A 26,544-nucleotide genomic window follows, 5' to 3' on the forward strand; every position below is an offset into this window, starting at 1 on the left:
CATGCTGTATTCCAAGGGTAATGCCCACTAGTGCACCCATGTGTAGGAGCAACTGATTTGTGCAGAAGCCTTGAAGTCAGCAGAAATTCCTTCAGCTCCTACCACACCACTCCCTGTAGACTTTTGCAAGTTGAAACAACTATAGAAAGCACCAAACATTTGTAGAATCACCGCAACAGCCAGAAGAAATCAACCAGCAATTAACCGGTAAGTTGTTGATCGCTTTTAATGGAGATGGTCAATGGGGGTGGGTGGTCCTTCCTGCTGCTGAATGTGTTCAGCTGTGCGAGGTTCAGCGAAGGTGTTCGCTGGAGCATTGAGCTCCAAAATAGCACTGCTGATTGACGTCATAATTTGCCTGCTCTGCGTGCGCTAATGCCTGCACCAATATAGCGTCTGGCGCGATGTGCCCCACAAGTGTGTATGCACGCCATAGACGTGATTTTGGAGCTCTAAGGGTACACGTCGTGCCCAAAAAACAGGTGCTAATGAGCCCAATTTCTCACCGACCCACCTTAAAAGGCTGTTTCTTTCCAAATCTTTACATGTAGAATTAGACCTGTCTACAAGAACATTTGGGACTAACTTAAAGTGCACTTGATGAAGAGTTGGCCTCTGTGCAGGTTAAACACTAAACCGTCAATGCATTGCTTGGAATTTCAGATGTTCGCCGTACAGATGGTCAGATTAAAATTACAGATATGTATGTGATGCCAAATTGATTTATGCTTGTCACAAGTTTATATAGGACCAGGAGTAGGTTTAAACCTACTTATGTACCCCATATGCAATTTAAATTTACATAAATATATATATAATGTAAAATGTTTTTAATTTACTATCTGAAAAAATGGTGAAATTCTTGCCAGATGTGCTAATTTACAGCCATGGAGCGATGGATACGAAGGTCCAAACTCGGACAGGCCAGGGCAGGGTGAGATTGTGCTTCAGTTGTACTGCGTGTTGAGGATGAGTATGAAAAGATTGATAACTAAGGACTCCATATCCTTATACATATAAGTATGTAAAAAGTGGACTTGTGTCTGTGTGTATTAACTTTTGGCATCCCTTTCACATTTTGAAAAGGAGGGGATGGGAGGGGATTTGCAGTTCTGTTTCAAACAAAAGTAAAAATTGGTTAGATCTCAATATTCACTAGCTTCCGGGTCATTGCTGAATTCTCGTCAAGTCTTCAATTTGGCGAACCATTAGTTGCCATTATATACCCTCGATGAAAGAAATACCTTGTTCCGCTTTCAACTGGTTGAAACTGTAAGTCAGTCTCAAAATAGAAATGGGTGGCGATGCACACATTGTTATTTGGGGAGTAGAGTTTTTTTACCACTTACTTTGCCCTAGTTTATTCATATTTCATTAAACCTGTATTTCCCTCTAATTTTTCCCCAATTGTTTAATATCCCCAAAGCAGGGTAGCTCGCTGCAATGATCCTGAAACAACACACCGTGACAATTTAGAAAAGTTTTCTTTTAAACTTTTAAGGAAATATGGGCTCTCACTAAACTATAGTTTTTAAATATTGTGATTTTTAAAAATTAAAAAGACAGTAATTGTTTCGATACAGCTAGTACCAGAGTTTTGCTGGTAAATGCAGTAGGCGGCGTTGTTTGTACAATGCAGAGTGGAGCATTAAGGGCTCTGGGTTGGACGTCAGTATCCCGCAGCGCACGGAGCTTTCACTTTCAGCACCAAAGCTGTTCAGTCTGCGGCAGGAGCGCTCTCTGGTCAGAATCTACTGCAAAATCCTCCCTTACCGAAACGCCATCTTGTAACATCAGGTGCTTTTTGTAAAGGTAAAATCACCTATTCTGTAAGTATACATCAAAGGAGCATAGTAGTAAAACCACTTTACACATTTTCTCGTACGTACTTCGGACGGTCCGGTTTTCAACGGACGTCACGTTTCTCCAAAGTGAATATTCGATTGGCATTTCCAACGTGTAAGGTGTTTGAGTAATAAGTTAATCCGCGTTATAATATACTGTAACGGCTGGCTTTGACCGATCGCAGAACAACAGCATTTATTATTAGTGATTAATAATCGTCGTGTTGCAAATTAGGCAAGTATAAATGATACATCGCGGACGCCAGATCAGAGCAGGTGCTGTGCTGACGGCACGGTACCAAGGACAACAGAAAAATGGCTATGGGATATGCTCATCCACTTTGTGCATGTTTTTTTTTATTACTTTGGGAAAGGGGAGGCATGCGTGTTCTCCTTTCAATCCTATCCGAAATGTAATTCTCAACAATTCTTCAAGTTGTAAAGAATCTTAACGTGAAAGCTTTAAGGCGATGTATCGATAACAATGCAGTCATCGCAAGGAGTGCAGCTCCCCAGAAACGAAAATGCGAATGCTGCTTTCCATTTTACTTCGTAAACACCATACGAGAAACGAAATGAATTCAATAGTGCATCCTTTTTTTCGCTATTGAGATTCTATTAATATTCAATTGCACATAATCCTGATATCGATATGTATAGAATATTCCTATCGTCTTATTTTTGCTACTGGCTAACACCTATCAGTTTTGAGTCTGCTATACATCTGTGATGTTGCGGTGACCGTGAGGGTTAAATTATATTGTTTTATTTAACATATGGTGCTTTATAAATCGCTTTGGGATTTATCGCAGCACAGTATGGGCACGAAAGGGAGTCGATTAGTATTCCAAGCTCGTCCTTGCCGAGTCCTGTATGAAGAGGATGGCATTGTACTGAATTCACAGCTTGGATTAAAAAGGAGCTGCTCTTGGAAGATTTTCTTTTCTGAAGGAACCAACTCTTGTTCTTCCTGCCCTGTGTCAAAACATTGTTTCCTTTTCTGTTTTTGTTGTTGCAGGTTTTGGAAAGCACGTTAAGCAGCCACCCTCGTGAATAATGGTGAAGCTGGGGAGTAACTTGAATGAAAAAAATACCAAACAATCTTGTAGCGATGATAATTTTCACACCGTCCCCTTGATCACACCCTTGGATGTGAATCATCTGCAGTTCCCTGCTCCAGACAAGGTACTGGGCTACTTCAGGCAACTCACTGGCTGAAGCAATACGTCCGCTTTAATGACACTACAGCATTTGAGCCAAACGTATTCTTTCTTGAATAGTACTAATGTATTTCGACAAATTCACAATATGTACAAAGAATAAAACATTTCCTATGAGTTTATTTTGACTATTTAGCTATTCCGAGTAGCCACGGACGTGTTCAGTTTTTCCGGGGTTGTTGCGGGTCAATGAAAAGTTAAGTAAAGATGAATGTAAATTGACTGAAACACATAAGGTTATTAGGTGCTGACCCCAGTGAATACACAGTGGAAGAACGCGTCTGCAGAGGGGAATGGGAATGGGGTGGGGCAGGAGAGTGTGGATTAACGATACATTTTCAGAATATATTCTAATGCGCGGTGCATTTCGACAATGGCATAATTTTATATTTAATGAAATATTTTCAGTAATTGTAACGATTAACCGTACAGGTTAAAGAGACCGACACGCCCTGATTTTCTTGTCTCCTAGGTTGTGGTGAAAACGAGAACCGAATTCCAGTCGGATCAAAAGAACAAAGGGAAGCTGCGGGTACCGAAAATAGCTGAATTCACAATCAGCTTCAACGACGGGGTATCCGAAAGGCTCAAGGTAAAGCTTTAAGCACTTGTTCATTTTATTGTTAGGCGGTAAATCTGAAAATATATTTTAACGCAATATCCATTATCTCCGGCTCAGTGCGAGGATTAAGTAGACAACTAATCGAACAGTCTTATTATTATAATTCGCAATCAGAGAAATGTATTTAACACAGTGCAGTGACTTGGCTTGAGCAATCTTTTTTTTACTTTTTCAGAATCAAACACATTCGATATTTTTTAAATAAAACTGAACGATGTATCTCTCTTCCTATAATGATAGCCTTTTAACACCAACTTAAAAAAATCGCAGTCCTATTAATGAGACAATGTTCATAGTTTTGTCATGTATCAAAGTTATGCAAAATGTACTATAAAATATACAGAGTAATAATTTAAAGATATTAGCTGTCAGATAGAATCATTGATATTGCAAATGGATTGAGGTGGTTTCATATCGTCTGGAGATATAACCAATGGATTAAAATAAAATTAATATTTCACATGCAATTGGTATCTAGGAAATGTATAATAAGCATGGGAGTGTATTCAGTTATTTCTTTTCTTAGATTAAGTATGACAAAGTAGTATGAATTCTAATCAAGCACAAAGCAGGTAGGTCACACAAAGCACATTTTAAAATGATCTAGTTATGTATGCAAACTAATGCCAGTGGGGATCTGGCATCCAGTGTTCTCTTAGAAGGGCAGGAAATTACCCTGCTTGCTTCCTGTTTGCCCCAGAGGGCCAGCTTATTGGTCCTACATCCAGAAATAAATATTGTGGCAAAGCAACATGGCTAATAATAAAAAACAAAAACAAACAGAAAATTGCTTTGAGTTTCTTTTGGACCAATATTATTCTGTACTACCATTATAAGTTAGAATATATTTGTGCATATTCACCATTTTTCTGCAAATTCTACTGGTTTTCAAGTATCACTAGCCACTTTTGGAATTTAGTGTGAGTCCATTGTTTTCAAGTGATTATTATAGGCAGATAGTCTCTGAATACAGGTTTAAGTCAGAATCATTGTTATTGATACTGATATTGGTCACTATAGCCAGTTAATCATACTGTGCAAGAAGTCTCTTGAAACAGGTTTCGCTATAGCTGCATTTCACATAAATCTATTTTTTTAAGTTCAGCAATAGATTCAAGTTTTATTAGCTGCACATGGAACTTGTATTGCAGGTACATGAAGAGCCAAGATTACTGTTTCTACCTCCTTTTCAAATACCTTTATTTTGGCTAATACCAGATTAGTTAAAGCCATTCCATACAGATGAATTAGTACTCAACAGGGATTCTATTTTCAATCCAGTTTCAAGGGCATACTCAAGTTGACTGTTCCAACTACTCGATGAAGGTATTGTCCGAACTCCATGAATCAAATCACTAGATCACTCCCAGTATGAGGCTAAAGCAAGCAAGAAAAAAATCTGGACTTGGACATGATAAAAGTTGCATTTCTGAGAAGAATAAATATGGTCCGGGATAGTCTCAGACCTACCTGAGGAATCCATACTGTTTATAAATGAGTTAATATTGTCATGACAAGGAGTAGCTCTACAGTATCTTCCACAACAAAATGGAATTGCAAACATTTTCCCAAACCACCAAGAACAGGTGTTAATATTAATGAATAACTTCAGCTAATTAGAGTCCAGATATGTGATTGAACACTAGAAGGTAGATTAAAACAAAGTGGTGACTGAAACACATATCTAATGGGATATCATAATACACTTAGCTGGATGAATCCTATTTGCCTTGACATAATTTTATTAACTGTCTCAATGTGTAAAAATAATGCTATCTCATGACACTGTCATTAAAATGAATCTGATTATAGAAGCAACAAAAGTGGGAACACAGAAACAAATCATATAACAAATACTCGTGCGTAAACAATATATTTCACACAGCTAAACAAACAAACACACTGTTATAAGTTCCTTGCCAAATGTATTATATAAATTATATAATATAAATCTAAGTTGTATTTATTTAGATCCACGATTAATAATGAGAGTGCTTCATGCAGCTTGTAAAACTGCTAAGTAAAATCATGTAAAACATCATTTAGAAAACATTTGATATAAAACGGAAGATGGCGCATCAAAGTCCCTCTTTACTGAAGGCTACTGCATTAAAATTAAGTATCACTCATTCTACGAGACCATTATTCTCAGCATCTCTGCCTTAATATGCTGCTTTGTTGTAGATTTTTTATTTTCAGTACAGACTATCTGGATATATCATTTTCTCATATCTTTGCATATATTTTATTAATGAGAGTGAGATGGAAAACATAATTGCTAACTTATGCTCTGATGTCACATTGAACATGAAACCCCCTACACATTCTAAATAATATACATTTTTATACATATATATATTCCTGTTTATTTAAAATGTTATTACAAATCACTACATTCATAGGGTGCAATGAGGTGCAATAAAACCTGTATGGAGCCGTGAAATGACCAGAACGGCTACATTTTGTTAATAAATTCTTCTTTATTCTGCAGCTGACTTACTGGATAGTTTTGATTCTCACATTAACTTAATGCAAAGACAGGGATAACTTTCTTAAATGCACAGATACACTAGTTGGATTAAAATATATATAACTAAAATATCCGCATCTACTGCTCATTCATAGAATGCGAGAAAGCAACACGTCTGTGTGTCCAGATGGCACAAAGTAAATTTATGTGCCAAATTTCACACAAAGCATGGGCTATTGATTTTTTTCTGTTCTTCTTGCACACTGGATAATGCAGCTATCATAAGACATTTACCAGGCCTGTCCACTCATAGAAACCTAAGATTTGCATACTGCTCTGTTGGGGGTTCTTACTGTTTGACATAAGATTTCTTTGGGCCTGAAGCATGGTGTGACCTCATTGCATGTGCCACTGTTGGGCCCAACCTGACAAGCTCTTATGAAATCTGGTAGTAGTGGCTCCAGGTCCTTGTCTTCTGTTTTCTCTGGCTACATAGCACAGTATCAAGTGTTCCAACTCTGCTCCTGGCATCATTCCAGAGGAGTCGGTCCTGATGCAGATAGCCGCTGAGAATGTTCATGCAATGTCGTTATACAGTTAGCCATACCAGCCACAGTTTATCGGCAGAAATTGAAATTATGTGATTAATAAAAACTTGTTGAACAAAATGGAACATTTATATTTTATCTCCTCCACCATACTAAAATTCAAAATAGATTGCAGTGACATCAGTAACAATAATAGAGATGTAATAATAGTTAAAGAAAGAAGGAACGTGCATTCATATGCAATGTCTTTCACAACCTCAGGATATCATAAAGTGTTTCACAGCCAATTAAGTATTTTTGAAATGTATTCACTATTATGATGTAGGGAAACACGGCAGCCAATTTGTTCACAGCAAGGTTCCTCAAACAGCAATGAGATAAGATTACATAGGATTACATGGATTATATGGCACAGAAACAGGCTATTCAGCCTAACCAGTCCATGCAGTGTTTACGCTTCACTCGAACCTCCTCCCGTCTTTCCTCATCTAACTCTATCAACATAACCAATATAATCAGATAATGATTAGATAATCTGTTTTAGTGATGTTGGTTGAAGAATAAATATTGGCCAAGGCACTAGTAGAACTCCCTTACTCATCTTTGAATAGTGCCAGGAATCTTTTATGTCCAGCTGAAACAGGCAGGTGAGATCTTGGCTTAACATCTCATTTGAAAGAAGATAGCATTCCCACAATGCAACACTTCTTCACTAGATTACATGCTCAACTCTCTGGAATGGGGCTTGAACTTCTCGCTCAGAGAAAACAGTACTACTAGTGAGCCAGAGCTGACACTAATCAATTAATATCTCATCATCATAGGCAGTCTCTCGGAATTGAGGAAGACTTGCTTCCACTCCCAAAGTGAGTTCTTTGATGGCTGAACACTCCGATACGAGAGCCACATGTGGGACAGACATTTGTCGAGGGAAGGGGTCGGTGGGGCTGGTTTACCGCACGCTCCTTCCGCTGCCTGCGCTTGGCCTCTTCATGCTCTTAATATCTAATTAATATCTAATAATTAATATCTACATCTATACATATCTTTAATATAAAGTAGTGTGTCTGTGTGCACTTCCTGTCATATGAAGATCACATATCCTGCATCACATTCTGGTGTTACACTCCTCATAGACTAATCATGCAAATTTGGGTAAAATGTCATATTTGTATATCAAAGTCAAATCAAAACTTAAAGCCAGAAAATTCTGCTAGTCGGTTAAATAAAGAAATTGAATGAATTGCTCAAAATCCTCTTTTCAAAAATCTTTTGTCCACCTTTTTTCCTATATGGATTCAAAATAAGGCTCATAATATGATAAAGACACGAAAAATTACACATTTCACAATAACACAATTAAACCAAATCCCCCAAATTATTTTCTGTGTCTGAGTAACTTCATTACTCAGCCTTACTCAAAAGCCTGGCCTTTGACTTGATATTTTTGCCCAAAGCTATCAAGCCTTCAGCTGAAGAGAGTTGTTGCAGGATGAGTGTGTGCACTGTTCTCCGTATCCTGGGGTGCATCAATTGGATTTTGTCAGCCAACAGGAAAAGTGTTTCTTTTTAGATTTTAACGATCAATTTGGATGATTTGCCAAATTAGTTGTAAAAAGGTCGAGGACAAATTTCAATAGCTTCATTCATGCAGAAATTGACATTTTTATCTGCAAAGAGGTTGTTGGAGAGAGAGGGGAAGAGAGAAACGGACAGAAACAGCTAAAGATCACTTTAAATACAGAAAGCATTGATGGCACACCTGTATTTGCCTTTGTTCAAATTCCAAAATAATCTACTTATTTTTTTCTCAGTGGAAAAATTAGGTTATATCTTTATGTATGATAATATTTCAGCTGCGTGTTTTAGAAAATTCTTTGAACACAAATAGGAGGGTGAATTTAAGAAGGTTTTGAGTTAACGTTTCAAATAAAACCTACTAACTTTTATACTTTAGGAAGCGTATCAAACTGATAAAGGCAAAAGCTTATAGACAGCAGGATACTAAACAATTGTCCTGTCTATTGTTTCCATTTACAATTCTAAAACCAAATCACTACTTACAAAAGATTTGTTTATACATTTGCATTAAGTAAGGTAACAACTAATTTACTTTTTGATTCTGAGAGTGAAATCTCAAGATAACAATGTAAACTAAGAATTTTGAATTTTTTGTATGAGCAAACTGATTTTTTCTATTAAAAATGAGGGCCGATTTTAGCTTAGTCCACCTGGCGGGAACGGGATGGTACTACCATTAAAATTGGAGTGCTACACTTATCACCCCGTTCCCACTCTGATTCCGTCTTCCAGCATTTGCCTGGGGTCTTCACAAGGGTGACCCAGGCAGCCACCTGAATCAGGCAGGAACCTCATTAAAATGTACAAATCAGGATTCTATGATATCCATTAGACCCCGATTGCAGTTTCATGGTACAAATGGGCAGAGCATGCACAGTCACACTCTGCGCTTTTGTACCGGGTGGTGAGTGGTCCTCAAATGGATTGCTGGCTGCTGCTCACAAAACCGACCAGGAAATGTCTAATTTCTTTTTTGGTGAGGCAAGAGGAGCAGGAGTGCTCCTTTTGGCCCCCCCAAAATATCTACTGTTGTCAGCCTGTCCGAGGCCCCCCCCCTGCTGGGATTGTCTGCTGCACCCCAGGCTCCGATTGTCGGCTGGCTCAGCATGGCGAGCTGCAGTGGGGCAGCCATTCGGTGTGCTCAGCTTGCTGGCAGAATATAAATGGGGATTGGGCATCTAAATGTTTACTTGACAGCAGTTGGATTTTGTAACCTTAAAGGGAGACAGTTAACATGGTATAAAACTCCTGACATAAACTGTGCAGTTATCTGACTTACAGTGATAAATGCTGTGGGAGATTCACTAATAAAATATTAAAAAGGTACATCGGCACATACAGGCATCACACTCCAGATGACACATTTCAGATGTCACAATTTGTTACAGAAAGAAATAAGAAAGAAAGACTTGAATTTATATAGCACCTTTCATGACCACCGGACATCCCAAAGGGCTTTACGGCCAATGAAGTACTTTTTTGAAGTGTAGTCACTGTTGTAATGTAGATAATGCGGCAGCCAATTTGCGCACAACAATCACCCACAAACAGCAATGTGATAATGACCAAATAATTTGTTTTAATCATGTTGATTGAGGGATAAATATTGTCCAGAACACCGGGGCTAACTCCTCTACTCATCTTCAAAATAGTGCTATGGGATCTTTTGCATCCATCTAAGGGAGGTTTAACATCTCATCCGAAAGATGCAAAACAATATTAAATGCTGGGTGCTTCAGATCTGCAATCTGAAACTGACAAGCACATTCTAATCTGCACAGTTCCCTGATGAAACAACAATTAATTCCCAAGTAATCTCAGGCAGTGTTCATTTATAACAATTGTAGTCCGAAAGACACAGGCCAGTTTAAAGTTTCCAACTTAGTGGCAGAATAATACTTTGTGCATTACATTATGACAACATATGATTTATAATGATATATCATTTGATAAGCAATAACACAGGAGATCTGCTAGTATATATAAAAAGTCTTACATCCACTGCAAGTGTGTCTGACACACTTGAGATATCACACTTCAAAGGGTCAAATATATTAAAAAAGATAAAACAAAAGTCAGTTCTTTCTGTTCTTTTGGAAAGTGCCATTGGGCTTTACCAAGGAGCTACTAAACTATCAAAAAACAATACTCACCTCTAATTGACTTCAGGTGGTCTCTATTTACCGTAGTAGACTTATGGCCTTAATGAGACAGGCTAGATTATATCCACCTTTACTGCAGAATAATATGTTGTGTGTTACACGGTATAATGTTTCTTCCTTTATAAAACAGAAAATCCTCCAACTTACAGTCAGCAATACCAAGAGAGATTTGATAGTATAAATAAATGCGATATAAAGGGGGTGAAATTCAACTTTGATGGGAACATAAAATGGGCAGTACACACCCCACCCAATTTTCCTTTTCATTGACTTCAATGGGCAGGAAAATCAGGCAGTGAGTTTAACAGGCAGCCGATCCATTTGTTTCGCACCCCTGCCAAAGTTTCACTCCCAAATACTCTGCCAATATTCCATGGTTCAACCTTTAACTGTTTAACATTACACTGATTTCCTGTATGGATTTCTCTTAACTATAGTGTTGACGGAACCATTCTATTCCCAAGAAACTTTTGTTATTTTGAACTGAAAATTAAAATTTTTAGACTTATTCCCAAGGAATGGGTTACTGTATGGTATTATATTATATGTGTTATATACACAGCGAACTATTAGTATATATAAGAAATAGATTATATATATATCTCAATATATGCAAAATCATTTTTGCAAATAGCTAATTACCTTTTCTTATCCAGTGTCATTATAGAACATTCAGCAGGAAAGAGGCAACAGCCATGAATGTCAGATAATTATTACTACTTGATGTCAGACAAGCACATTTCTGTGTCACACATAAAAAAGTATGAATACAGAGAACTAAAACAATCCTTTTTTTGCTAGTTTCAGAGAAATTTCCTGAGCAATAGAGCATAAAGTCTGATTCACCTCAGCATCTGCTTACCAGTAATAAGCCTCTAATTGACCTTAAACTATGTCTCTTCACGATAATTAGACTATGTAGCGTTAAAGAAATACACCAGGTACATAGAGCTCTACCTTAGGAATTGAATAATGCATTGTCCATTACATGGTATGATGCTTCTATTCTTAGAAACATTGTTATCCCTGAGCAACACCATGGGAGATCAGCTAATATAGTGTCTGGTAATAAGATGTAACCATCAATATTTTTGACTATGTTGTCAAAACAAATCCCTGTTTTGTTTTCCACTGGTTAGTGATATTTTAGCTAAGCACGAAGACCTGATTACAGCAATTTTTCAGACTTATTACTCACTAGAAAAGTGTTTGAGGACTGAGGACATATTTTACATGTATGATAGAAATAGGCATTCATTATGTTCATCATATTCACAAAAACATTAGCAGTATGCGATGGAGGAAGGATTAATTGTCTATGTACATGCTTTTATATATTTGTGAAAATATATTTTCTGATGGGGTAATAAAAAAGCCTTTTGAAAATGAGAATTATAAACTGCAGTTCTAGATAGGTTCCACAATCCAAAAATATTTTATTGTGCATTCTAAGGTGTGCCCCTCAAATAATTTAAATCCTATAACAGCTTAATCTGATAGTAGAGAACCACTGTTTACATTAAAAACATCTAATTACACATTTGGATTTTCTGTTCTAATTATTTGATTCATTATTTAAATTTGAACAGAGTCCTTCCTCAACACAGAGTAATCTTTTTTGTGGCTGTAATAAGCCTGAGGCAATCCTCAGCAATGGCTGAAGTAAACTGGACTATTTTGATCAGTGGAATCAAATGGGTTATTTTGATAAAGTACTGTGTTAAGGAAAGGGAGACAAGAATTTTATGGTAACTGATTGTTGAATATAATTGTGGTACATATAATGAAACTATTTGGCAAAATCTGAGGTAAATTGTAAGTGAGCTATACTGTAGCTATAAGTGCAGAAATATTTTGGCTGCATCTATTTGTACCAACTGAAAGACAGCCATTTCTCTGATTGGCTCTACATTTTCACATGACCTATTGCTGATTGGTCCCCTTGGAGGATAAGCCGCACCCTGAAGTTCCTCTGGAATGTGTAACTGGAACTGCCCAGCCGAAGTTCTTTCCACTTTGCAATTCGATCCATTTTGACTTCAGAAGCCGCAGAGGGTAGATTTCCCCAAAAGCCACCAAGTTCCAGCCGAAGTTCATTACCCCAGCATAAGTGCATCCCTCTGCCAGCTGAAGACCCTTACCCCAGCGCAAGTGCTGCCTCCCACAGCCGAAGTCCATTATCCCAGCAGAAGTGCTGCCTCCGCCAACTAAAGTCCCTTATCCCAGCACATGTGCTGTATCCTCCATCCAAGTTCTAGCCGAAATCCCTTACCCTAGCGCAAATGCATCCCTCCCCCAGCTGAAGTCCCTTATACCAGCACATGTGCTACCTCCCACAGCCGAAGTCCCTTACCCAAGCGCAAGACTTTAACCACCCGCCCCACCCCATAGATGGGGCATTGTGTGTGGGTTGTTAACAGGTTTATTGGGTATGAAGTGAATCGTGACAGTATCGTGATTTCTGGATTTCATCCACCCCAACGATGTCCCTTATAACACACGCACCAAGCTTGCACGCACCAGGGGGAAGAATGTGATCCATCATCTCTGAGTTCCCTCTCTCCCCACCGATCTCCCCCCCCACCTGTGTCTCTCTCCACAACCCCCCCCCGCAAGCTCTCTCTTCCACCGCCGCCCCCCCTCCCAGACTCTCTCTCTCCCCACAAGCTTTCTCTCTCTCGCCCAGGCTCTCTTTCTCTCTCTCCTCACCCACCCCACCTGGCTCTCTCCCTCCTTCCCCCCCAAGCTCTTTCTGTCTCTCTCCCACCAAACTCTCTCTCTCTCCCAAGTTCTCTCTCATGCTCTCTCCCCCCGTGCCCTCTCCCTCCCTCCCCAAGCTATCTCTCTCTCTCTCTCCAAGCTCACTCTCCCCCTAGGCGCTCCCACTCTCTCTCTCTCTCTCTTTCTCTCTCCCCCCCCAAGCTCTCTCTCTCCCTACAAGCTCTCTTTCCTCCCCCTCCAAGCTCTCTCCCCGCTGCTCGCTCTCCCCGCTCTCCCTGTCGTCCCGCTCTCTCCGCCGCCCCACTTCTCGCTCTCCCTGCGGCGCCGCTCTCTCCGCTGTCCCACTCTCTCTCCCCCATCCCCTCAAGCAGACGCTTGCGCGCTACGGGGGGCTCGGGGCCCGCTCCAACCGGGATGTTCACTTTCAGCACCCCAAGAGGAGAAGGGACTGCTAGGGGAAGCATTGCAGACTCCCCTTAGGGCGCTAACCCTGATTCTGGGGGTGTTATCTCAGGAGCGCTGCTTAAGTTCTGGTGCTAGGAAACCGGCATCCTAGTGCGTAAAGGGGAGGTCAGCTGGACCACCTGAAAAGTTAAAGAAAAGCCAAGGCAGCTAAACAACAGTGTCCAGCATCTATGAGAGATGTATTAATGGAAAAATTTTAATTTTAACTGCCCACCTGCTCCTCCTCGGACATATCGCCTGGCAGCTTCTCCGTGACGCCTGCTTTCCCTGTTGGAAGCAACGCCAGGCACGACGGCAGGCGAAAGCAATCAATTTCGTGACCGCGGCTCTGCGGGGCATTGCACACTCATAGACGTCACCAAGTGCGTGGAGCTAGAGTGCGCAGCGCTAACTCTTAGCGCTGCTGGTAGACCTCCACTGAAGGTCGCAGGAGGTGCTGCCAGCATGGCACTCGGTCGGTAAAAATTTAGCGGCCCGTTAGCATCCCTCTCGGGTGCTAATGGGTGATGCTAAGCAACCACATTTTTAGCCCTATGAGTTGCAAGACCCACTAGTGTTTGAGTACATGATTTAAGCTAGAAGATAATTGGCTGGCACATTCTAACGTACAAGAAATGAACAGGAAACAAAAGGATTAATTTTTTCAGTGCCACATTGAATAACTAATACTGAGACATTCAAATTTGAGTCACAAATATTGGTAAATGATACCTTGCAGTGGGTGTATTGAACTAATATGTGGTCCACTGATAATGTTAATAGGGTTATCTAAAATGTCAAAGCTAATGCTTTGATAAAAATTATGTTTTACTTATGAACTTCATTATCAGTAGAAGATGCATAATAACTCAAGAACAATTACAGTAGGCCTAATTCATCAGTTTAATCACAGAACACATTCAAAAATAGCTATAAGTAAGCAAAAAAAAGCACAAAAAGATACCAGATTTAAAAAGGTAAAGTGAGAAGGAAATTACAGAAGCCTCTGTTCACCTGACCTCTCTGTGTGGCTGCATCTTTTCGGTTACTGCTCTCCATTACTACCTGTGATGTTTCCAACCGTGGTTTACAAGCCAACACAATCAAAATTAGTCAGAAAATGCTGGAAACAGAGAGCAAGTCAATCAGCACCTGTGGAGAGAACAGATAAGTTAACATTTTGTTTACAGATCCGTCTTCAGAACTGAAACATAAGAGGCAAACAGGTATATTAATACAATCTGAATAATGGCAGTGTGAAAAGTACATACTTAAAAATATATATATGTAAGTACCAAGCCCTTTTTGTGATTATATTAATTTGCCTGTCCGTCTCTTATGTTTCAGTTCTGAAGAAGAGTCTACACCCAAAAGGCTAACTTGTTTATTCTCTCACAGATGCTGACTGACTTATTCTGTATTTACAGCCTTATGTGTTTTTTTTCTTCAGATTTCCAGCACCCAAAGTATTTTGATAAAATTGAAAAAAACCCCTGCAAATACTGGAAATCTGAAATATAAGCAGATAATGCAAGAAATATGCATCAGGTGCATAAGTGTCTGTAAAGAGAAAATGTGGGTTAACATTTTGGATGTAAACCCTTTATCAGAGCTCATAAAGCCTGAACCTGTATTTCTTCTTTACAGATGTTGATGGACTCAAAGTGGGTTTTGAGTATTTTCTGTTTTTATTTTAGTCAATGTTAACCTTTGTATACTATTTTTCCAGGAGTAATCCTTTTGGCTTATGAAGGTTTGTAAACATGATTCTAGTACTCCTTACCCCACTTGATGGAGTGTCTCATCATTACTGATGTATATTTCTACCTGGCTACCTGTGCTACTCTTTACAGGATTTATATTGCATTTCGGTACTTCACACCTAGTACAAGTCTATTAAGAGTACATTTACTTTGACCTTTCAGAAAATCCTCTTAATCCCCCTTTTATTTCTTTTTCATCCCACATGCATTAGAATCCTCCAGCCTTGTAGCAATTTGTTCAATACATTGCAGCCCAGTTATTGTGATATGTAGGTAGCCAGATTTGGATCTCCATTCAGATATATAATGGTCAGAAAGCCACCACTTTAACAACAAGTCCAGTTTTCAGTGTAAAATCTAGCTGCCCTTTCCACCATGGAATTTCCATGTGGCTGCCCTTTTATTTTTCATTAAATGAGAATTCAATTTACTAACAATACACAATAATTCTATTGATTGTGGACAATACATTTGTGGCTAAACCACATTAATATACATCAAACTCCCAGGGACTACTCACTTCAGTCATTAACCTAAGTATGCCTGTGTGACTTGATAATGACTGGTTCAGATAATTCAGTTTTCATTTCCATGGCTACAAGCTTCATTTGAAGTGAGTAACCATTTCATCATACGTCCTGATCCATTTATGATGATCATAAGTTCTGAACCTTATTGCTGGTTGTCAGCGATGCAGTGATTGTGACCATTTTTTAAAAAGAGGACAAGTCCGACTGCGGCAACTACAGGGGAATCTCCCTGCTATCAGCCACTGGGAAAGTTGTCGCTAGAGTTCTCCTCAACCGTCTTCTCCCTGTGGCCGAGGAGTTCCTCCTGGAATCACAGTGCGGATTTCGTTTCCTACGGGGCACAACGGACATGATCTTTGCAGCACGACAGCTGCAGGAAAAATGCAGGGAGCAGCATCAGTCCTTATACATGGCCTTTTTTGATCTAACAAAGGCCTCTGACACTGTCAACCATGAGGATCTATGGAGGTTCCTCCTTTGTTTTGGATGCCCCCAAAAGTTTGTCAACATCCTTCGCCTTGTCCACGACGACATGCAGGCCGTGATCCTTACCTACGGATCCATTACAGACCCAATTCATGTCCCGACCGGGGTCAAACAGGGCTGCGTCATTGCTCCTACCCTCTTCTCAATCTTCCTCGCCACCATGCACCATCTCACTGTCAACAAGCTCCCCGATGGAGTGGAACCAAACTACAGAACCAGTGGGAAGCTGTTTAACCTCCGCTGCCTCCAGGCCAGGTCTAAGATCACTTCAACCTCTGTCGTTGAGCTGCAGTACGCGGACGACACCTGCGTCTGCGCACATTCTGAGGCTGAACTCCAGGATATAGTCAATGTTTTCACCGAGGCATATGAAAGCATGGGCCTTACGCTTAACATCTGTAAGAAAAAGGTTCTCCACCAGCTTGTCCTTGCCACACAGCATTGCCCCCCAGTCATCAAGATTCACGGTGAGGCCCTCGACAACGTGGATCATTTCCCATATCTCGGGAGCCTCTTATCAACAAAGGCAGACATTGATGCGGAGATTCAATATCGCCTCCGGCATGCCAGTGCAGTCTTCAGCCATCTGAGGAAAAGTGTGTTCGAAGACCAGGCCCTCAAATCTACCACCAATCTCATGGTCTACAGGGCTGTAGTAATACCCGCCCTCCTGTATGGATCAGAGGCATGGACGATGTATAGAAGGCACCTCAAGTCGCTGGAGATGTATCACCAACGATGTCTCCGCAAGATCCTGCAAATCCCCTGGGAGGACAGGCGCACCAACATCAGTGTCCTCATCCAGGTTAAGATCCCCAGTATTGAAGCACTGACCACACTCGATCAGCTTCGCTGGGCAGGCCACATAGTTCGCATGCCAGATACGAGACTCCCTAAGCAAATGCTCTATGCGGAGCTCCATCATGGCAAATGAGCCAAAGGTGAGCAGCGGAAACATTACAAGGACACCCTCAAAGCCTCCCTGGTAAAGTGCGACATCACCACTGACACCTGGGAGACCCTGGCCGAGGACCACCCTAGGTGGAGAAAGTGTATCCGGAAGGACGTTGAGCTCTTGGAGTCTCAACGCCAAGAGCGTGAAGAGGTCAAGCGCAGGCAATGGAAGGAGCGCGCGGCAAACCAGCCCCACCTACCCCTTCCCTCGACGAATGTCTGTCCCACTTGTAACAGGCTCTCGTATTGGACTGTTCAGCCACCAAAGAACTCAGTTTAGGAGTGGAAGCAAGTCTTCCTCGATTCCGAGGGACTATCTATGATGATCATGATGATGTGTTCCTATATAAATTGAGGTTTTTTTTCCTTTTCTCTGCTTAATATCATTGTAGTCGATCCATTTAGGTGACTGAATTTTTATCTGGTGAGATTTTGCATGGAAATGCAGAGTTGAGAAGGACATGAAAACAAGGAGGAATGTTTTCTTTATATAACAGTAATAATTAAACCAGAAACTTTGTGCATTCCTAGTTAGGCATTAGTTATGTTTTACCTTACCATGGCTATGGATTCTGGCAAAATTCTCACATCTTTTACTGTATTTGAAAGCTGGAATTTTTCTATCTCCAGTTGTTTAATATGTGAAGCAAATGTAGGGATTAACAATTTTATCTCTTCTGGGTTTTCAAAATTCATAAAATAGTGAGTTTATACTTAGAGACTCTAACCTTTGTTAAAGTATGCAATTCTACATATAGTTGAGGCTTAAAATATATTTGCAACAGTAATCTATTTAGCTATGTATAGCATTTTGTTTTGCATGAATTATAATAACTCATGGATGTATACATTAAATGGGAGAATAGTTGCTCACTCATTCTGTTCAGTTACATAAATTACTGGTAGTGTTGTGCAGGTTCAGTTGAAACAACAAAGTCCATAATTCATTGATGACATTGGTGAATAAATTTGTTTCCACTTCAAATTTAGAATGCTGTTGATCAATAATGATAATTTAAAGTGGTATATTTACAGTCTCCTGGGACTCCATCCAGGAACTGTCTTATGTGGTTTGCCTGCACACAATATCAGGCATTAAGCCAGATGATAATGTCTGGAGGATCTGGTTACATATTGTATATGGCATGTTTCATGAAGCTTACAATCTCTGATCCTTAAGTAGAATAGAGACAGCACAGTAGATTCATTTGCCGCGAGCTTTCATTTCATTTCAACCTTTCTTTTGAACAGAATAATCAGTTTCACAGTGACTCTATTATTACATCAAAGACTAATTGTTTTAGTGAGAAAATTACTACACTTAATTTACCTTTTTGAGAGGTAGTTACTAAAGCATCATGGAATTATCAAACCTTGAAACAGAATTGTTAGTTTAATTTTGTTACATTTAAATCTAAAGTTGCAAGCAGCTTCATTTAGTATTTGATAATAAGAGAAGAAATCTGTTAAGAGCTGATAGGAACGATTTTCTGGGGTATAGCACCCAGAATTCCCTGAATGGATGGTGCAGCACACCAGAAATATGAATGGAAACCTGAGATGGCAAGGGGTAATTTTAACCCTCTCAGGATGGGTGTGTCAGTGTTGGAGGGGGTGGCGGGGAGGTGGGGGTGTTAAATTTTTAAAAATGGGAAACCCAAACCCAACCTGCCGCAAATCCGCCAACTTCCAATTTAACCGGTATGATTTTGGGGTCGGCCAAGTAACATGCTTTTGAGAGGCGGGTCAGTAATTATAATATTTAAATGAGGCTCCTTGCCTCAGAATTTGTCAGCAATTTGGATTTAATGCCTCCAGCTCGGGTTTCCCGGGGATTGGGAAACTCGACAGCTAAAGGGAGTCGGAGTGATGGCAGATCCAGCATGCAGTGCTTTTCCAGCACTGCATGTGAGCCAGGAGGAGCAGGAGTGTCTCCACCCCAACCACCCCCAGCGTTCCAAGCAAACCTCCTGCAACCTCTGCCTACTCGCACTCGTCTGATACCCGCCCCTCTCCCACCCCGGTGCTCAGCTGAAATACCCCATCCCTACGCTTGGCCAACCTCCTCCCCCACTCCGTGATCGGCTGACGCCTGCCGTGATTTCTATCTCTTATCCACCCCCCCCACCCCCGTGATCTCCCTCCTGTGATTTCTCTCCTCCACAATCCGATCTCGCATTCGCGATCTTTCCCTCATGATCTTTCTCCTGCGATCTCTCCCCGTGATCTCTCCCATTATCTCCCCCACTGTGATCCCCCTGCTGTGACCTCTCACCCCTGCGACTCCTCCTCCTTGCAATCTCTTGCTCCACGATCTCTCGCACTGCGATCTTGCCCCCTCCACCACTTCCCCCACCACCCCCAACTCCCCGCGATCTCTCTCTCTCCCTCCCTCCCTTCTATTCGCCGTACTCCGAGCCTGCTGCCATCCACTCCACGAGCCTGGTCTGCAAGCAGAATGCCGATAAAATTGATTAAACACAGACAAACAGTATAGTTTGGAATCCAGGAAAGCAAGTGCCTCTTTTGTGGTGTTTAATGGAGCTTTGTAAACCACTTTGGGGTTTATCGCTAAATCTAGTATAGTGGCAGATGGTGCAAATTACTCCAGAAATCATGGACGGCTTACAATGGGCTCTAAGGGAAAACGTGAACTTTCAAATCATTTAATGGTCAATATCTGTCAAGTTAAAAGAACCAAGTTTCTGACAAATGAATGAGGTAGGCTGAGTAATAAAGGTAAACTGGTACAGTAGTGCTCAGAACATTTTTATTAAATTTAATAATTTTTCTAAATTAACAACTCAGCCACAAATGGAATTTGAGTCATTGTTCACAGATGATATAATTATTCTTTAACCCTTCCTAATGCTGTGTAGCTAAAGATGGATGAATCTTTATGGTTGTAATTTTGAGGAGAAAGGTGGGTTTGGGGCGTGGGGGCTCCGAGGCGGCCGGGAAACCTGGCAGGCCGGGTTTCCTGCAGGTCCTGCCAACTTTAACAGCAGGGCCTGATTTGCATGCGAAGCCTTGGCTTCTCGCCTGCAGCCAGCCAGATTGAGAGGCTGTAAGGCTGGCTGCAGGTGGGTACGCCTTCAGCTGCACAGAGGAGGGAGGGAGGGTTCATGTGGTGGCCAGGCCAGGATCGGGGGCGGGGAGGGGTTGGATAGAGGAGTGAGGGTCGGACCAGGTCGTTAAATGGATTGGGGGGGATGGGTAGAGGATCGGGGGTTGGGCCGGGCCATCAAATGGATTGGGGTGGGGGGAGTAGGGCAGAGGGTCAGGGAGAGGAGAGTGGATCAGGGTCGGATGATGGGGGGGGAGGTGAAGGAAAGATCGTGGCCGGCCACCGGAGGATTGTGGCGGGCCTCAGCATCATCGCTGGTGGGGGCGGTGGGGGTAGAATGTTTGGGAGGGGTGATCGGAGGCCTCGTGAGGGGGGTCACTGATCATGGGGATTTGGTGAGGTCGGGACCCTGGATCCAGGAGGCAGGTATAAAGGCACTTACCTCCTGCATCCAACAGTCCCTGCCTAGCTGTAACTGCTAGGTTTCACAAATTGCGTGAAACCTGTCCATATGCAGTTAAAAACAAAATGGAGGTGAAAAAGGAGGCTTCCAGCCTCATTATAATATTTAAATTGACGTCCCGCCCCTTGGGAGCGGTTTGGTTGCTCACCCCCATCACGCCTCCGTTAAAACTCGAAGTGGGCATGTTGGAGGGGTAATCAGGTCGGGAATCCCATTTTTAATAATTTAACTACCGCCACACTCCAAACCCACATGTTTTTTAAGGTTAAAATCCCCCTCGAATGCCATTTTTCACACAGCAAAGAACTGCAAATAGCATGGAGATGAATGACCAGAGAATCTGCTTTGGGTGATATTGCTTGAGGGATAAATGTTGACCAACACACAGGAGAGCTCCCCTGCTTTTCTTCAAATAGTGCCACGGGAACTTTTAAATCCACGTAAGAGGACAGATGGGGCCTCGGTTCAACATCTCATCCAAAAGATGACGCCTCTGTCAATACAATACTTCATTGAAATGTCAGCTTGGATTATGCACTCAAGTCCAGGAATGGGATTTGAACCCATGATCTTCTGACTTACAGGTGAGAGTTCTAGCATTGAGGCAATGCGTTACTATTGGATTAATATCTAGTGATAAATGGAAAGTAAGACTGTCTACCTTACAGGGTCATCTTCATTTCTTGAATAGGAAACATCCTTAACTAAGCCATCCTCTCAGGCATAACAGGGGCTCACATAATTTTTTTGTTATGTTAGCCTGTGTGTTATATGCCAAATAACTGCTGCTGAATCACATGGAAGATCCTTTCATACTGTGTGGGATTAGAGAGTACAAAAAAAAAGGTTGAATTTGCATTTTTGATTTTGCATTTTTGAATAGCACCTTTCCTGACCTTAGGATGTCCCAAAGTACTTCACAACCAATGAAGTACTTTTGAAATGTAGTCACTGTTGTAATATAGGAAAACAAGCAGACACTTTGGACACAGCAAGGCTCCACAAATAGTAATGACATAAATGACCAATTAGACTGTTACAGTGATGTTGGTTTAGTGATAAATGTTGGCCATAACAGCAGGAGAACACCCTGCACTTGTTTGAATAATGCCTGGGATCAGTTTAACATCTCATCTGAAAGTGTGGCATGGATCACCCTGACATCACCCATTATATGGGTTTCTCAAAACATATAATCAGTTTGCTCAACCACAATAGTTTACAGAGGATGCTTTATTTTTAGAAGAATGAAGAAAACCCTCCAAGATAAGTAATCTTTTTTGGTGAAATTTAAACTCATTGAGGTGATGAATGCCAATATTGAAGGCTGGCACATTTTTGGTATACAATGGTACGACCAAATAGAAGTTGGCAGATAAAGCTTCCACGATTCTTCCCCAACAAATTGCCTAAACTAGAGCCTCAGAGGAGCATCCCCTTGTGCTTGAGTGGAGCATAAATGCCAGCATGGACTGGTTGAACGTAATGGCCTCCTTCTGTATTGTATATTCTATGTAATTCTATTGTGTGAGTAGGAGCGGCGAGAGACTGTGGAGGGATGTGATCGGGGCCCAGGAGAGGCGTGAGTTCGGGGCCAGGGGCCCAGGGGCAGCATGGGCCAGCCCACACTGCGATATGTGTGTGCAATAGGTCCATGCAGCAGAGCAGGTCTCCAGTCGTCTTGGATAACCCTTGCCATTGGACCAAGACCTAGCTCTGTCAAGCCCGTGTGCAATGGTCATCACACGTTAAAAAAATCCATGCACAGGCATCTTCCACCCTTCAGGATGTAGTTCAGGACCTGGAATATTAGGTCCATCATTGAACACCTGTGAACTCATCCTTTTTTGGCGTGGAAGCAAGTCATCCTCATTTCGAGGGACTGCCTATGACATGTGAGTATTTTAAATTCCCACAGCAGCTGTTCTTGTGACCTCTCTTACTGGGACTGCTAAATTGTGTGTGGACTTGGTACAGTAGGCACTTCAAAGCACTGGAGAAGTACCACCAACGCTGCCTCCGCAAAATCCTGCAAATTCATTGGCAGGATAAGTGCACCAATGTCAGCGTTTTCTCTCAGGCCAACATCCCCAGCATCAAGGCATTGACCATGCTCGACCAGCTTTGATGGGCGGGCCACACTGTCCGCATGCCCGATACTAGACTCCCGAAACAAGCACTCTACTCCGAGCTACGTCATGGCAAGCGAGTCTCAGGAGGGCGGAGAAACCATTTCAAGGACACCCTCAAAGCCTCCTTGAAAAAATGTAACATCCCCACCGACTCTTGGGAATTCCTGGCCCAAGACCGCTCAAAGCATCCGAGAAGGTGCTGAACACTTCGAGTCTCTTAGTCGGGAGCACGCGGAAGCCAAGTACAAACAGCGGAAGGAGTGTACGACAAATCAAGCACCCCACCCACCCGTCCCTCCAATTACATCTGCCCCACCTGTCACAGAGACTTGATCCCGCATTGGTCTCATCAGTCACCTTAGAACTCATATTAGTGTGGAAGCAAGTCATCCTCGACTCCAGGGGACTGCCTAAGAAGAGAAGAGTAGGAACCGGTTTGAGATTGTGAAATTCCATTATATCCAGGATCCTCACAGCTATTACAGATAGGAAAGTTTCATTCCATTTTTGGAAAGTGTGAAAGTAGATCCTAGCGGTAAATAATGTAACACTCTGTTACATAATGCAGCTGTAGTTCTCCACAAAAAATTACAAACAAAACTCTTAAAAGAATCCACAGATGTTCAAGCAGCTGGCCATGTTTTCTTTATTGCAGATATAGACTGACAAAATATATAAAAGAAAGTCAGTCAGGGCTGAACAAGGAATACGTATTTTAAAATGCATATACTAAAAAATAATTTGTCGTAATGCTTAATAAGAATATCTTTAGAATTAAAGTGGTGGTAATGATTTTATTCTTGTTAATGTTCAAAATATCAATTAACTCTCACAGCACTTATTAAAAATATAGATACAATGACAAAGTGTTAATTGAAATAGGTTCAAATGGTAACTTACTGCACTGCAAATCATGCCCTGTTTTTGCTGTAGTTTGGAAACTAAATAGTTCGCCACTTATCATAGAATCATACAATCTTACAGCACAGAAGGAGGCAATTTGGCCCATTGTGCCTGTGCTGGCTCTTTGAAAAAGTTATCCAATTAGCACCACTTCACAGCTCTTTTCTCACAGTCCTGCAAATTTTTCCCTTTAAGTATATATACAATTCTCTTTTACTATTGAGAATTATTTTACATAGTACTTACAGCACAGAAACTGGCCATTTGGTTCAGCAGTTCCATGTTCGTGTTTATCCTCCTCCGACCCTTCATCTAACCCCATCAACATAGCCTTCGATTCCTTTCTCACTCATGTGTTTACCTAGCTTCCCCTTAAATGCATCAATGCTATTCGCCTCAACTACTCCTTGTGATAGCAAGTTCCACATTCTAACCACCTTTTGTGTGAAGTAGTTTCACTTGAATTCTCTTTGGATATTATGTGACTATCTTATATTTATGGCCTCTAGTTCTGGTCTTGCCTGCAAATGAAAACATCCTCTCTACGTCTGCTCTATCAAAACCTTTCATAATCTTAAAGACCTCTATCAGGTCACCCCTTCATCTCTTTACTAGAGAAAAAAACCCCAGCCTGTTGAATCTTCCCTGATAGTTAACCTAGTTCTGGTATCATTCTAGTAAATCTTTTTTGCACCTTCTCCAGTGCCTCTATATCCTTTTTATAATGGAAGCGTCTTTTTGTACTAATAAAATGGCCGCCATGTCTCTGATTGGCTCGCCATTATCACATGACCTATTGCTGATTTGGCTCCTTGGAGGATAAGCCACACCCTGAAGTTTCTCTGGAATGTGTAACTGGAACCGCCCAGCCCAAGTTCTGACTGACTTTGCAAATTGTAATTTGATCCATTCTGACTTGAGAAGCCAGAGAGGATAGATCTCTAACAACCCAGCAAATGGCACCAAGTTCCAGCCAAAGTCCGTTACCCCAGTGCAAGTGCTGCCTCCCCCTGCCGAAGTCCCTTACCCCAGCGCAAGTACATGACCTTAACCCCCCCACCCCCGCCACTATAGATGGGGCATTGTGTGGGTCACAGATTATTAACAGGTTTATTGAGTATGAAGTGAATAGTGACAGTGTCGTGACTTCTGGATTTCATTCATTCCAACGATGTCCCTGACGCACCGAGTTTTCCGAGAAACATGATCTGTCTACCACGAGTTCCCTATCTCCCCTCTATCCCGGCGCCCCCGTGTGTCTCTTTCTTCCCCGACACACCCACCCTTGTGTATTTCTCTTTCTCCTGCTCCGCCCCGCTCCACCACCTCATCGTATTGGAATGAAATACTATTATTGACTCCTGAATGCCAAATGAAAAGTGATAGTAAACTGATACTGCTTGCCAATTTCCTCGGAGCTGCTTCTGCTCTGTCAATGTAACTTGGCTGGACACGCGGTTGAAACAACATTGCAGAGTTTCCGCTGCACTTTTGGTGAAGTTAAGGTGACAGATCGGGAGCAGCTCCAAGGCGCCCACCCGCTGCCTCTCTACCCCTGCTGCCCGCTGCCTTTCTCCCCCCGCTGCCTCTCTCTCCCCGCCACCCGCCACCTCTCTCTCCCCACTGCCCACTGCCTCTCTCTCTCCTCTGCCCGCTGTTTCTCTCTCTCCCCGCCGTTTCTTTTTCTCCTCGCTGCTTCTCCCTCCCCGCCCAGTCGGAAGGGCTCGGCAGGAGGCTCAGCAGCTCGCGGCTCAGTCCGACAGCATGATAAATTGAGGAACAACCTGGCCCCACTTCTGGTTCCGGTTTCGGGCGGGAGGTGTCGGGGGCGGGGTCCGGAGGACGCAGGCGCAGAAGGAAGGGGAAAGCGTTAGTACAAATAGTCATTCCGTTTTATAATATGGAGACCAGAACTGTTACTCCAAGTGTGATCTAACCAAGGTTCTATACAAGCTTAACATAACTTCTCTGCTTTTCAATTCTATCCCTCTAGAAATAAACCCCAGTGCGTTGCTTTTTTTTAAAGTCATTATTAACCTGTGTTGTTACTTTAATGATATGTATATCTGTACCTATAGATCCCTTTGCTCCTCTACACCATTTAGTCACTTATTTTCCAAGGAGTATGGGGCCTCCTAGAATGGTTACAGCACAGAGGAGGCCCTTTGGTCCGTCGAGCCCATGCCGGCACTCTGTCCAATCATTTCTGGTAGTCCCACTCCCCCGCCCTTTCCCCATCGCCCTGCAAATTTATTTCCTTCAGGTACTTATCCAATTCCCTTTTGAAAGCCATGATTGAATCTGGCTGCACCACCCTTTGAAGCGGTGCATTCCAGATCATAACCACTCACTGCGTAAAAAAGTTTTTCTTGTTGCTTTTGGTTATTCTGCCAATCTGTGTCCTCTGGTTCTCGACCCTTCTGCCAATGGGACCACTTTCTCTATCTACTCTGTCTAAACCCCTCATGATTTTAAACACCTCTATCAAATCTCCTCTCAATCTTCTCTGTTCGAAGGAGAACAACTCCAGCTTCTCTAGTCTATCCATATAACTGAAGTCCCTCATCCCTGGAACCATTCTTGTAAATCTTTTCTGAAGAATGTGAAAGCCTTGTGCCCAGAATTGGACACAAT

The 26,544-nt window shown here is 41.8% G+C and overlaps 1 protein-coding gene across 3 annotated transcripts in view; it reads left to right on the forward strand.

The window, feature by feature from the left end:
- Window positions 1-1,714: 1,714 nt before the first annotated feature.
- nsg2 (neuronal vesicle trafficking associated 2) overlaps window positions 1,715-26,544 on the forward strand; it is a 105,731-nt gene continuing 80,901 nt past the window's right edge. The window contains exons 1-3 of one of the 3 annotated variants that reach the window (XM_070877264.1): window positions 1,715-1,829; window positions 2,863-3,029; window positions 3,537-3,656. In XM_070877264.1, coding sequence (XP_070733365.1) covers window positions 2,901-3,029; window positions 3,537-3,656 — 249 coding nt within the window. In that variant the 5' untranslated portion in view covers window positions 1,715-1,829; window positions 2,863-2,900. Of the gene's footprint in view, window positions 1,830-2,217; window positions 2,258-2,862; window positions 3,030-3,536; window positions 3,657-26,544 lie in introns of those variants that run through there. The other 2 variants (XM_070877265.1, XM_070877266.1) reach the window with 2 other exon arrangements.

Source organism: Pristiophorus japonicus, chromosome 4 (genome assembly GCF_044704955.1).
Source record: "Pristiophorus japonicus isolate sPriJap1 chromosome 4, sPriJap1.hap1, whole genome shotgun sequence".
NCBI classification, from domain to species: domain Eukaryota; kingdom Metazoa; phylum Chordata; class Chondrichthyes; family Pristiophoridae; genus Pristiophorus; species Pristiophorus japonicus.